This window comes from Sarcophilus harrisii, chromosome 2 (assembly GCF_902635505.1).
Source record: "Sarcophilus harrisii chromosome 2, mSarHar1.11, whole genome shotgun sequence".
Classification (NCBI taxonomy): Eukaryota; Metazoa; Chordata; class Mammalia; order Dasyuromorphia; family Dasyuridae; genus Sarcophilus; species Sarcophilus harrisii.
The window spans coordinates 377400059-377414831 of record NC_045427.1 but is presented as its reverse complement, the minus strand read 5'-3'; the positions used below and the strand labels follow the sequence as shown (position 1 = coordinate 377414831).

Below are 14773 nucleotides of genomic sequence, written 5' to 3'. Positions count from 1 at the left end.
AAGGAAATGGCAAACCACTCCATTATCTCTGCCAAGAAAAGCCCAAATGGGGTCAGGAAGAGTTGTACATGATTAAAAAACAACTGAACAAAGTACAAGAAAAATAGTTTGGGAAAGAAGTGAAGGATCAAGACTTTGGAAGGCAGAGTATAGACAAAAAGTAGGATTTTATATGAGAAGATAGAGGAAAAGGTGAAAAATCAAACGATTATGGTCAAATAGGGAGATATGGGAATGACTGAATGTGGAGGTATTATATTTTTGACTCAAGGATCAAGATCAAGGATTTTGGTCTTGGTTGAGGTAGAATTGAAGAATAGTTCATAGGAGGTCATAGCAAGAGATGAAAGTATAACCTGCACAATAGGGGATAGATGTCCTGATCCCCATCAAGCTTTATCATTTTCTTCCTTCAAGAGAAAGGAGATAGAAGGAGAAGGCCTGAGGTCTGAGGTCAAAGGGAAAGTTAATCTTCATTGCACCAGAGATTTTCTACTTCTCATTTGGGAGACTGGTCTGGAAGTAGGAGGCAGAAGTCACTTTGTGCTGACACAATTGAAGTTGTTACTTTGGAACACTTAGAAGATAACCCAGCCAGATACCCAGTCTGGCCCCTTTCAGTCCTCCCTCACAGTATAGTTTCTCCAAACAGGTTCGTTCAGAACATTTTTCTACTTTTCTCACTTTCTTTTTTAGTAAAAATCTACACAAAGATACATTGGTATCAGGTTTGGTTTAATCACTTTGTTATTGTGCTGGGCTAGGTCCTTTTAGCACTTAGTGTCTTCACTGGATTTCTTAGGATGACAGATTTTGAACTAGAAGGAAATTGAAATGGCAGTTAAATCCATTCCTTTCTTTTCACAGAAGACAAAATTGATATCCAGTAAACATCTTAAAATCAACATGTCTAAAAGAGAATTCATTATCTTTTCCCCACCACCTGTCCTCCTACCTAACTCATTATTGTTGTTAAAGGTATCACCATCTTTCTATAGAAGAGTAAAGTGGATGTGTGGTATAGGGTTAAAAAAAGAAGCAGAGTTGGTATCTAAAAAAAAGGGAAATCTAGAATTGCTTAATGAAGGCAAACATATTGTGAAAGAAGATCCTTCCTAGGAAACATTATTAATGAAATCTTCAACTGTTTTGTATCCATTTTGAAGACAGAAAATTCTTGTGTATACATATTTATTATCACTTTTTTTGTGGTAATATAGAATTAAATTAAATGACTTTCCATTTATTGAGTAAGACTAAGTAAATTCCATTGAATTGGAAATATTTTTGCATTGACAAATGTGAAGAATTAAGAGAAACATGAAAAGATAGTGAAGTAATCATAAGCAGGAAAATAAGTACAATGACTGGGATATAAACAAAGATAAACTCAAAGTGAATACTCTGGCAGCATAAAATTTGAGCTAATTTTAACAAGCCATGAGAAAGGCCTCAGTCAATTATTTAACCTTTGCACCAGAAATGGTATCTCTAGAAACAAAAATGTAAAGGCTGATAAAAAAAAAAAGACTGAAAAACTCTTTATGATAGTTGATCACAGTGAAAAGTGAGAAAATTTAAGTTCCTCTCTTCCTTAACAAAAGTTCAGATGAAAGATTTCAGATATTGTCCAACATTAGCCATATTTCTGGAAATGGGTTTACCAAAGATGGTTTCTTGTTGTTTTTACCCCCTTTTTTTCTTTTTAGTCTTTGTGGAGAGAAATATATTCAGAAGTAAATTTATAAAAACAAAAGGGATCTACAAGTTCTCAAGCATCAAGGTTTCAATCTACTTAAGTTTAGAACTTTTAAAAAAAGCTTTATGTTAAAAAAAAAAAGGCGTTAAGGTATCAGAATAATATACAAGATAATTGAAAAGCAGTGGTTACATATAAAATTTCCTTTTAAGTTTCTGTTTCGGGGATAGGCAGCTACAAGATCTACAAATGATAGGCCAACTAAGAATTTTTGATGATTAGGTATCAATTCTTAAACATGTGGCCAAGGAAATAGTGTTTAAGAAGATTAATAGAAAAAGAAATAAAATTAATAGATTTGGTAGGTGGGTTGTACATCATATAGCACTTTGAGGTTTGCAAAATGCTTTATATATGCTATCTCCTTTGAATCTCACAACCACCACCCTATAAATTAAGCACTGTTCTTATCATCTCCACTTTGTAAAATATCTGAGACAAAATTTTACCTCAGCTCTTTCTAATTCTAAGTCCAGTGCTCAAAGATAGATGGAAGACATGACAGTCTGATTTGTCAACAAAATTGGCTAATTCCCCAGTGCTCATGCTATCCCTGGAGTTTCTTTAATGATTCCATGAATCTATGATCCTAGTAATTTCAATTCTTCGTTGATAATATATACTTATTGATTTAGGACTATATCTATCTCTGCAATACCCTTTAAATGACCCTGACATTTTTATTATAAAGTGATTATAGTTGTTTACCATTTTCAATCATCATAGCAACACAGGAAGAGTATTGAGATTGAGAAGTTGGATGTTCACTTCATGTGAATTAGATTTAAGTGAGACAAGACTGTGCAAGGTCACCTACTTCACTTTCTACTCCAGAGCCATCTGCTTCCCGTGTTCAGATATAGATCAAGACAATTGAAGATGGCTTTGAATGAAATAGGAGCTCTTTCAGGTGGTGACTGGTGGATTCTTTCAGAATTCTCCACCAGGTATACTGTATATGAGAACTTCCCTTTTTCACAGCATCACCAACCAGTAAAACAGAACGGTTTCTGAGGCTCAGAGCTGCTTGCCATACATCTTTTGAATGAACTCTAGCTGAATTTGGAGATCTTGCTCAGCTCAAGGGTAATTTGGAAAAGCTAGGTTCAAAGCCTTTCCCAAAACTTTGCAAACATCCTACTTTCGGGTTTAAGGGAGAGGACTTAAACCCTATTCCCTGCCTGAAAACCTCTAGAAACGGTAATATTTCACTTTTTTTCTTCTCTCCTTTGAGCAGCTGAAGAATTCTTTCTTCTTTCTAATCTGCTTCCCTGTGAAATGTTCTCTTTGCTACAATCCTTTTCTCACACAATAAATGCATAGAGTTGATGTATTAGGCTCTTGAATTTCAGGTCTCTTTTATGTTTCAAATTCTGCTTCTGACACTTAGTAGCAGTGAGTCACTTAACAATATGCCTCATTTTTTTTTTTTTTTTTTTTGTTGTTGTGAAGTAATAGAAGTGGACTTGATGGCTTCGGGGTTCCTTCCAGCTTTAAAGCTATATACTACCTGCGTGATCCTGGATCAGTAATTTTCTTTTCCTACGCCTCGGTTTTTTCATCTGTAAAATGACAGAGTTGGACTACACTTTTTAGAACTCAAATGTTCCTTCCAGATTAAAAAAAAAAAAAAAAAATCCCATTAACAGATGCTCCATCATCCCTTTCGTCTTTTTCCCACGGGTAAGGACTGCAGATCTTCTGCGCCTGCGCTCTTCCCTCCTATCATTTGCTATAGGATTAGGAAGACGCCTTTTCTCCCTCCCCTCGCAAGCTTTCAGAGTAGTAAATGCGCATGCTCCTGAGGACAGCCTTCCTCCTTTGCGATTTCCGCCCTTTCTTCAAACCTGGTCTCAGAGCCAGGAGGACCTGCGCCTGCGCCTGTTGGTGTGCCCCGGAAGCAGTTTTTTGGCCCTTTGACACGTAGCAACAATACCGCTTTGGGGAAATCTGCTGCAGACCCTGGGGGGATTTTAAGGCCGCTGGAGCTGTTCCGGTTCTGGGTAAGTGTTCGCGGGCCTTATTGCTCAACTAGGCAATGTCTTTTCGGACAGCTTGAAGCCCTCTGCTTCTTGTCCTGGTCCCAGATCAGCCGCTCCGAAAGACCCGGCTCCTGCTTGTCTGGGCCGCGCCCTCCCCCCTCCCCCGTCCCGGGCCGGCCCGAGTCTCCGGTTGTCCGGAATCAGACTGAGCTTTTCCCGTCGCTCTTTCTCTCCGTGTCTGTGACGTGCGGCGGCCGCGGAGCAGGCCCTCGGGGGTCACAGCCGCGCCCACCCCGGGGCTCCTCCTGAGGCGCCCGCTCGCTGCCTCTCTCTCAGGTTCCCCGAAGAACCTTCTCCCCCTGTGGTTCCCCGGATTCGCAGATTCTTTTCCCAGAGGCATTGAAGCACGATGATAACTTGTTTCTTTCCAGCCTGCCTCCGAGCAGGGTCTTTAGCAGATCCAGAGTTCACCTAACCCCAGAGTTTCCGTTTTTCTGTTGCAGATTATCCGCAATGTCAGGGTTCGACAGCTTTAATACGGATTTCTACCAGACCAGTTACAGCATCGATGACCAAACACAGCAGTCTTATGATTATGCTGGAGGGGGACCATATAGCAAGTAACTTTATGACTTTTCGCACATTTTTTTTTTGCTCATATTTTGGGTGCTGTTGGCGTGCTAGACTTTGAGCCTGAAGGCCTGGGGACCTATGTTTATATCCTATATTTTAGAGCTACTTAGCAGTGTGACTTTTGGTCAAGTAAATAAATTATTTAACACTGATATACTGAGATTAATCAACTGTCAATTGGGGATAGTAATACTCGGATTATTTACCTCACAGTGCTGGGAAGAAAGAAATTTGCGAATTTTAAACAGCCAGATAAGGAGGAGCAATTATTATTATTAGGCATTTGCACTTTGCATTTTGTCTTATTAAAGAGTTCTCTGTGTATAACCCCAATTATCTAGAAGCTTGAATTTTTTCAGTCTCTTAAGAGTATTGCAAAAGATATTTTCAAAATGTAAAGTAGTTGGGGGGAAAAATGAAAAATTACTCCTTGAAATTCATGCTGCTGTATTACAATCTTATTTCTTGCAAAAGTGTCAAGACATAAGTAAAAAAAGACTTTTCACAAAATGCTAGTGGTAGAAACCCCTAGAAATTGAACAGTGCTAACCAGTTATTGTGAAAAAATTTACAAAAGGATATACTTAGTTCATTATTTTAATTCTGTTCATTTTGAGACTTATTCAGATTATAATAGAAATTAGAAAAGGTAAAAAGTATGTTTAATGGGAGTGTGGATTTCTTGTTACTGCAATACCTCAACAACACAGCATTTGGTACTCATTTTTATTGCTTTTCATTTTCCATCCTCACCCTCCCACTCCCAAAATTTTCGTTTTATGAAATTGGCTAGTTTTCTCAAAACCATTGTCATTGAGAGTAGTCAAAGATCTGAGTCCTGGACTTGAATTAATACACAAATTTGGTTGTAAAAAGTATGATGAACTAAGGCCTCTTCCAAAATTATTTTTCTATAGTTTGGTTCCAATTGATTCTCCTTATTGTAAAATTATCTAATGGCCTTCTAGATGGTGATCTTTCTGACTGTTAAGCATGTTTTGAGATTATGCTAGTAAAACTAAGAAATTATGTTTTAGTTTTGATAGCTTCAAGTTTTTTAAGGCTTACAATAATTGGATTTTGCCACTGCTTCATATATGTTAGGTATGCAAGATAATGACATTTTAACATCTGGCTGTGTCATTTCAGAAGATTTAGTTTGCTAGATTATAGCAAGTTAGTGGTAAATTTTCAATTTGTATTACCAGTGAAAATCTTTAGCACTGGCTTTTACTGCCACAAATAACACATTTCTTTGAGGATCTTTTATACTTCTCATCAGTAAGGAGTACACTATTTTTATCCTGCAAATTTTGCATGTCTTAATCTGTGTGTGTTTCCGAAACACACACAGGGGTAGAGTGAGGGAAGGCAAATTCAAGCCTTTTTGACCATGACTTAAGGGAAATTAAGGGTGTCCCACTAAACCAAGCCCTTCATTAAGTCCTTGAAATAGATACATAAAACCTAGGAGTAAAGAGAGCCTTAGGCCTCTATGTAACATTGAAGAAAGCAAAGAATCAATAGTACTCTTTCTTCATATGTACTCTAAAAGGGTAGGATTAGATGTTCTCTAAAGGCTCTTTCAGATCTCTACATTTTGAAAAGGTGCTTTTAAAATGATAATATTTTAAAGACTTTTTATTGTAGAGTGTCTAGATCAGTGACATGTACATTAAGAAAATGTTTACTATCATGTTTTCAAAGATTAGATTTTGTCAACATATAGAAGACTTGCACAAAGAATAGTTAAATTTCTTCTGATTTGATTTGAAATTAATAGAATTCTTAAAGAGGTTTGGACATTTGAAAAGCAATAGAGAATGGAATAAAATGAAATTAAGGTTTTATTTTTTAATAGTAATAGAAAATAACTCATGTAGTATTATATAAACAATATTGTCTTTTGTGATTTTTTTTTTTAAGAGCTTAGTTTCAGTTTTATTTTATAAGCAAAACTTAGAAAAACAATAACAGGGTATTCAGAAGTTTATATTTGGTTCTTTATTATGTTCCTGCATAATGGTCATGTGAAGTGCTTATATTAGTATATATTATATAGCACTTAATTACAAGTAAAAATATCTTTTTATTCCCTATAATAATAACCAGTATATATCTAATTATACTGCCCCTTCTCCCAAACTTATCTCTTTCATTCTCTCTCTCTCTCTCTCTCTCTCTCTCTCTCTCTCCCTCTCCCCTATGTTTTTTTCTCTCCCTCTTTCTCTTTTCTCTTTTATTTCTCCCTGCTCCCTCTCTACCTCTCTGTCCTTTGCCTATTTTCTTTTTAAACAACCATGGGGATAGACTAAACTTCACACAGTTGTTAACTTTGTATCTTTAAAAACAGCAGCAAAAATGGAATAAGACTTATCTCTATTTCAAAGACACTCAAAATTCTCTTGGACATTCCAGCACAGAACCCCAGGAGTCATTGGATGGACCTTCCAGTAAAGTATAAAATTACGGCAGAAGGACTAGAATAGTTTTTGCTTCTCTTCTTTTAATTTTAATAACTGATCTTGTCATCATTATCAGTGAATAAAGGGAAACTCAAATTCTAGTAAAATAGGACTACCAGTAGTCAATAAAGTAGATATAATGGGAACAGTATAGCTAAATTAAAAACTTTTCCACAGCCAGAATGAAAGTTTAGGAGTTTAAACTTCATTTATTGATTAATATTGGGAAAGAAAGAATGTTTTGGAGTAATATAATTTTCTTTCCTTTACAGACAGTATGGTGGCTATGACTATTCTCAACAAGGCAGATATGTCCCTCCAGACATGATGCAATCACAGCAGCCTTATACTGGACAAATTTTCCAGCCAACACAGGCATACACTCCATCTACACCACAATCAATCTATGGAAACAATTTTGAGGACGAGCCACCTTTATTAGAAGGTATAAGAGTTTGTTTTGTTCCCTTTCCTCCCTGCCCCAGACAAGATAAGATGTTTCAATTTAGTAAATTGGCAGAATAAAAGTTTTAAATAGTTTGGAAGTCAGATCTAATTTAGACAAATGTTCCCAATTTCTTTTTTAAAAGAAATCCTGTTATGGGTAACCCAGTTTTAACACACTCATTGAGATTTAAAAAGGACTTTAAATAGGTCATATTATCCCACATGCTAAAGTTAGACTTGAAAGGTAAAGAAATAGGTTTTTATACTCACATAAGTTTGCAAGTGATAGTGCTATACTTAATATAAGTGATGAAATTCTAGCTGCAGAAGAAATAAAAAGGGAAAAAGCAAATTTATTATTAATGATTCTATTTTACCTAAAAACACTAGTAGACAGTGTATGTTGTCTACACCATATATCATATGGTGTAGAACACTGTAATACACAGGTGGTATCAAATATTACTTCACATTCTGATTGTTTTGAAAACTTCAAGATATTATATTCCTTCAGGATATTCCAGAACTTTGTAAATTGTTTCTAGGTATTTCTTAAAATGTGATTGTGGCAATCACATAGAAAAATCTATATTTACTCCATCACATAGAGGCCCTGCTCTGCCACCATAGTAGAAGAATTCTGTGTTATAAATATGGAATATTCTACAGATATGTAAAATTTATATTTAAGATTTAGGAAAACTTCCACTATTAAATATCATACCTATAAGTTCAGCAATCCAATTTGAATAGTTTTATTTGTCAGGAAAAAATTTATGTTTTGATTAAATTCGGATTTTCCTCTTAATTTAAAATAATGGTAAAATGGGGCAGCTAGATGGTGCAGTGGATAGAGCACCAGCCCTGAAGTAAAGAGGACATGGGTTCAAATTTGGTGTCAGAAACTTAACACTTCCTTGCTGTGTGACACCCTGGGCTAGTCACTCAACCCCAATTACCTCAAAAAAAAAATTTTTTTTAAACGAAAAAAATGAGTTAAAATATAAATAAATATGTATGCATTTTTATTTTTTCTTTCCTTAGAATTAGGAATCAATTTTGATCACATCTGGCAAAAAACACTAACAGTGTTGCACCCATTAAAAGTAGCAGATGGAAGCATCATGAATGAAACCGATTTGGCAGGACCAATGGTTTTCTGTCTGGCCTTTGGAGCCACATTGTTACTGGTAAGTATTAAGGTGTAAAATTTTCTCTAAATAATACCCATTTTTTCACATATAATAAGAAGCAAAACAAGCAAGCAAAATATCCCTGGTATTTTCACTAAGTTTCACCAAAACCTGTTTTCATGCTTTTTAGTATTCCTCATATAATGAATAATGTTAAAGTGTTTAGATCTCCAGTTTTACCAGTTCATCTTTCCCAAAGGACACTAATTTACCATGATTTCAAAATCTGTTCACATTTCTTCTTCAAAATAAAAAATTGGTTATTAGAAAAAATCTTAAAAAAAAAAATTGGGAATCTTTTGTAGTTTCTATTCCTTTCTTACAAAATGACATATAGTTTAATTTTGTTAATTTATTCTTCCACATTTCCTTTGATAAAAATGACATTCTTTTTAATTATTAGTTGTGCATTTGATTTCTCCTTTTCTCCCCTTTTATCAAACTGGAAAAAGAATGATGTAGGCATATTTTCATATAAAGTGTGTTTAATGAATAAAATGCTCTGTAAACATCTGATTCTTGTTTTTAACTTGCATTTTTTTTTTCTTAATCACAGGCTGGTAAAATTCAGTTTGGATATGTATATGGGATCAGTGCAATCGGATGTCTAGGAATGTTTTGTCTATTAAACTTAATGAGTATGACAGGTGTCTCATTTGGTTGTGTCGCTAGTGTACTTGGATATTGTCTTCTTCCTATGATCCTACTTTCCAGCTTTGCAGTTATATTTTCTTTGCAGTGAGTATTAAATACTTTTTGTTTCACATAGTAGCAAAGTACTACTTATTCTTTTGGGGATATAAATAATATACAATATTAAAAATTGACTTTAAAAAATTTAATATTACTTTCACTTATAGCTGTACAAGAAAATTTGTCAGTATTAGCCACACTTACAGTCATGGTTAATCTGTCATCTTATTGCCATCATCGTTAAGAAATACTGTATTTCTGATGATGTTTTCTTTTGTTAATATGCTAAAATAATAGAGCCTAATTACTTTGATTCCTTGGACTTGTGCTAAACTTGTATAAATAAAATACGGCATATTGATATGCACTTTAAAAACTGGAAATAAAATATATAATACTAAATAGTTCTTTTTATCTAATGGTTTATAGGATTTCAAACTACCAGTAGTATTCATGACCTTAGATTTATTCATGAAAAGGCTGTCAAGTGCCTAGTAGCAGATAGTCAGATAATTGACTTATTTTCATTATGAGTCATGGTTTAACTACTGTCTTTAAAGTGTATAATCTCTAGTACTTTATATTGATTCTGAGGAGAACCTTTTGTGTGTATATCAAACTGAAGTGGTAGAGGATTGAATAATTTTTTTCCCCTTCTGTGTTCTTTGTTGACTTTACCAAGACAATATCTAAGGAACTCACAGAGAGAGGAAAAATTCTCTCATTCCTGTTTAAATGGACTAGCTAATTTCTAGTCTCTTCTAACCTCTGAATACTATGAAGCCTCTGATACACAGAAAATAAATGATATAAAGAGACTAATATCTTGTATATCAAATTGAAGATCCAGAAGAGATCCTAGCATTTATTAAGTACCTGTTTTTTGCTAGACATTGTAGTAGGTAGAGTCTTCAGCATTCAAGTACAAAAGGGACATAGTGTTTACTCCAAGGAGCTCTCATTCTTAAGTAAACGTATGGTATGTTTAAAATAAATATATTTGTGGAGGAGGGCAAGTACTCATAACTGAGGAATTGGGAAAGATTTCTTAAAAGGGAAAGCACCAAAAGTGAGCCATAAATAAGAGATCCAGAAGTTCTTAGGGGCACAAGTAAGGAGATTATTCCAGTCATGGACCTAGGAGATAGAATGTAACATATGGGGAGCAGTCTTGGATCAGTTTGATGGAATCATAGAATACAGAGTAGCGAAGAAGTAATGTGTAATTAATCTGTAAAGATAAACTCAAGGTAGATTGTAAAGGCTTTGAATTTCTATTTATCCCAAAGGTAATGGGTGGCCACTCAGTTTTAGGGTAAGGGAGTAATATGGTCAGCCTTATACTTTAACATCAAAATCAGTTTGACAGCTGTGTGAAAGATATTTTGTAGAAGGGAAAACAATACAGGGAGATATTAGGCTATTGTAATAATCTAGGCAAGAATTGATAAGGACCTGGATTAGGAGAGTTTGCGTATAAATACAGGGAATAAAAGATAGAGAGGTTATTGAGGTAGAATTGACAACCAGTTGCAAATGGGAAATGAGATTGAAGAGTTGGGGGATGAATGATGATTCCCAAGTTGAAAATAAAGTTCCTGGAAGAATAGTGACACTCTATGCAGAAACAGAAGTCAGGAAGAACAGTGCATTTAGGAGGAAAGAGATTAAATTCAATTTTGTACATATTAAAGTTTAAGATGCTAAATGTAATAAAGGTACCTTTGGGCATCTAAATAGAGATGTCTGGTATTTGCTTAGAGATGCAGGATTGATGCTTAGAATATAGATTAGGTATGGATATATAGTGGATACTTTGAGTATCATCTGTGTAGTACTGGAACTCCTGGAAACTAATGAGATCACTAAGATAGCACATGGAGATAAAAGTGAGAGCAAAGGCAGAATTCTGAGCTATATATTCAAGTGTAGTATGTAGGATTTGAATATTGAACTTGCAGCAAAATGAGAACTCACAAAGAGACCCAAGAATGATAAACTGAATCGTTAATAAGATGTGAAGCCTTACATTTATGAAGTTGTGTGGTTTTGTTTGTTTGTAGTCTTTATCTGTGGTGGAGAGAGTGTGTGGAAAAAACATTGTGACTTTTTAGAGTGGCGGGAGTGGGGTAGGGGGGGTGATGGTGATAGATTTTAATCTCTAAATCAATCAACAATGTAATCAATCAGTGTAATGTAATTGAAGGTGGCATTAAAAAGAATCACTCTTGTCTGTAATGAGAGGCTAAATAGTTCCAATATCTTTTTCCCTGATAATGCCATGTGTAGAATATTGTGTTCTGCTCTTTGATATTGATATTGATATTGATAAACCATAGAAAGAATATGACTAAGATGTTGAGGGGCTAATTTACAAGGGTCATTTGAAAGAGCTAGTTAGCCTGAAAAAGAGAAGACTTAAGACTTATAATAAATGGCTTTTGTCAAGTGCTTCAGAGGCTTATTAACATGTGGGAAAAAGATTACTTTGGTTTTAGCATTTTGTTAAAAATTGCTATCAGCCACATTTTTCATAACTTAGAGAGGGGATACTAACCGAATCTACAAATGTTTGATGTCTGAGCATTCAAATGTAATTTTAAAAAATAGTTAACACATTTTTATATTGTTTTCAGAACACTTGAAAATAACTTTACCCACATTTTTCTTGTTGTTGCAGGGGAATGGTAGGAGTTATTCTCACTGCTGGGATTATTGGATGGTGCAGTTTCTCTGCTTCAAAAATTTTCATCTCTGCCTTAGCTATGGAAGGACAGCAACTTCTAGTAGCATATCCTTGTGCTTTATTATATGGAGTCTTTGCCCTGATTTCCATTTTTTGAACTGTATATCTTGGATATTGGACATCAGTGGGCCAAATACTAAAAATGTAAAACGTCGAACTTTTAAATTGGACCAGCAGACCACACTACACCATCACTATCATGCAGATTTAACTCTTGACCTTTGGAACAATGGGAATAAACATGTATCTCTTGTTCATTTTTATAGAACTTTTGAATACTTGGGTTTCCCGCAATGTGTCTAGCTTTAAGTTTAAGTGTTTGTGCTTATAAGAATAAGATGTAATGTTTCTTTCCTGTTCCTACAGCTTTTAGAAAAACAACTTTGTTTCTTGCAAATTATTATGATGTTTTTGATAGATTTTTATCAAGCAAGGGTGAAAGAAACCACAGTTAAAGGTCTTTCTAGACATCATTCCATGTAACACATTAGCAGATATTCCAATGCTAGATCTATTGCAAAACTTGTTTCCCAAGATAGAGAAGAAAATTTTTAGTACGCTTGAACCAAATGCACTTGAAGCAAACGTGATTCCTGATGTAATATGTTGTGAGTTTGCATTTCAAAGGTTATTCCTTTAAATTATCTTATGTAAAAGAACTTGCTAAAATGCAAAGGAGTACAAATGACTCAGTCTACTTCTGATAGACTCAAAATGTGAATAAATGTGTAGATATTAGCATTAGCAGAAATAAAGTGACTAGGACTGGCTAGTCAAAACTAATGCTTGTATTAACAATTGATATGAAGTTCACAGTACTTCCCAGAAAAAAAAATCACTAGCCTTTTTGAGAAGGATACTTAAAATATAGCAGTTGTCATAATGCAGTTATCAATGTAAAGTACATTTGATGCTTATTGATTAAATTTTCCTGAAGTAATTTTACCTGTTGTTGAGTTGGCTTTTTCTAAATCATTTTCTCTGTCTCACTTTCTGTGTCAGTGATGATTTTGAAGTCCCTTTTCTGGTCTTACCAAGCTATAAGGATAGGTTTAACTGATAACAAACTTAAAAAGAAAAGATTAAATATAAAGTAATTTACTATAGCTTTTATAATATTACTTTCTTTTGCTCTCATCAAAACTACATTTTGTCTTATTCTGAGTGGTGTTTTATTTGAATTTCACACAGAAATATTACATTCTTATATTGAGTATTAACTATCCATGGTGAAAGTCACTGATTCCAGATAAAATATAATCATTGAGAAAATGGCGAATCTCAATAGGAAGAGAACTTTTTAAGCACGTTTATTGAAAACACTATATTGTATCAGTTCTTTAAAAATGTTTAATTTGTTTATGTGATACTACTTTTTAGATCATATTTTCAAGTCTAAAAGGTGACAGATTCAACATGTATTTTAAGAAGTGTTTTTTGTTTACTTTTTATTCATAAAATTGATACTTTTTTTGGGGGGGGAAATGACAGTATTTGGAGAGTTTTTAAAATAGTTGATCAACTTTTGTTATATTATTGCATGCTGGGCCAATATAATTTTTATTACTTTTTCATAATAAAATATCTTTGCATTTTTCATTATTGAGTTTTTTAAACAGGTTCTGTAAATGGAAAACTTTAATGGACTCCTGCTAATATTAAACTTTTTCACAGAAAACGGGGTGAAGAATTAATTGTTCTTTGGGAATTCTATTCTCCCCTTGCTTTATTTATGCTTTAAAACAATTGGCCTTTCATTTACATGCCCCAAATATTTTGTGGTAGAATGACTGTTTAGTTCCAAGTTTTTTCTTATATTATCAACCGCAAAGTCAAATAAATAAAAAGGGACAAAAACCCATATATAGAACACTTAAGCGTTGAATGAAATACAAACTAGACCGATTCCCTTACATCTGTCTGAAGGTTCTTTTGCCTATGGCTTTGTTTCCTTATGTGTGGATATCCATGTACATCTGTTTATATGTGTATATATCCATATTTGTATACATGTACATATAGTTGTAGCCATCAGTTTTTCTGGTCTTAATCTTTAAAGGTTTTTTGGTTTTTTTTTTTTAACCATACTTCCTTCTATACTTTAAATTTTTAAACTAACTTTTTTTTCCCCATAAACTTTGGAAAAGGGTAAGCAGAATGTACGTTTTTAGCACCTGTGATTTTAATGGTATGAGAACTTCTAACTTCCTTCATCTATGCAAGTCAGCATCTTAACTAACAAAGCTTTAGAGAATGTTGCCAAGGAGATGTCAGATAACTTGTACAAGGTCACATAACTAATATGTGTAAAAGAATTTGAATCCAAGACTTCCAGATGCAAGACCCACTGTTCTATGCTACCTTTCTCAATGATAATAATTTTTCAAAACCAAATAAGGATATAATAATAGTGTGTTTAAACCATGCATATTTAAAAGCTATATTTAATGAATGGGCTGTTCCTTTTGCCATCTGACTAGACATAGTAATATTGGCCCTCCTCTCAAACTTTACTCAGTTATATAAATAGGCCAACTATATATTTTTCCTCTGGATCCTCTGCTAATGGATGCCAAATTAAAAAGAACAGAAAATGTTTATAATACAATTTTAAGTGCCCTATTTGACTTTTGCAAGTCAGTGCCTTTTAACATTGTGAGTCAAATACATCCTTATATCTGCTTCAGGAACAATTGTAAATGTACTAAAAATGAACTAATCCCGTTTTCCCTATCATTTATAAGGTCGCTTACATGTAACTACCTCATAACAAATGGAAAACCTAACTTTGAAAGTCTAAGGAAGCAACAAAGGTAAATCCACATCCAAGTTCTAGTTCTGAATGTGGGAACATC

The 14773-nt window shown here is 34.1% G+C and overlaps 1 protein-coding gene across 1 annotated transcript; it reads left to right on the top strand.

The window, feature by feature from the left end:
• The first annotated feature begins 3584 nt into the window (after positions 1-3584).
• On the top strand, positions 3585-13514 carry YIPF5 (Yip1 domain family member 5). The gene is made up of 6 exons (XM_003756695.2): positions 3585-3762; positions 4245-4361; positions 7112-7284; positions 8331-8476; positions 9036-9217; positions 11853-13514. Exons 2-6 carry the CDS (start codon positions 4255-4257, stop codon positions 12013-12015), a joined length of 771 nt encoding a protein of 256 aa, XP_003756743.1. The 5' UTR covers positions 3585-3762; positions 4245-4254; the 3' UTR covers positions 12016-13514.
• Positions 13515-14773: the final 1259 nt, after the last annotated feature.

Coding starts and splice junctions, on each gene's coding strand:
- YIPF5 (XM_003756695.2), top strand. CDS start 4,255: ATGTCAGGGTTCGACAGCTTTAATACGGATTTCTACCAGACCAGTTAC. Junction 8,477..9,035: donor TTGGAGCCACATTGTTACTG/GTAAGTATTAAG, acceptor TCTTAATCACAG/GCTGGTAAAATTCAGTTTGG. Junction 9,218..11,852: donor GCAGTTATATTTTCTTTGCA/GTGAGTATTAAA, acceptor TTGTTGTTGCAG/GGGAATGGTAGGAGTTATTC.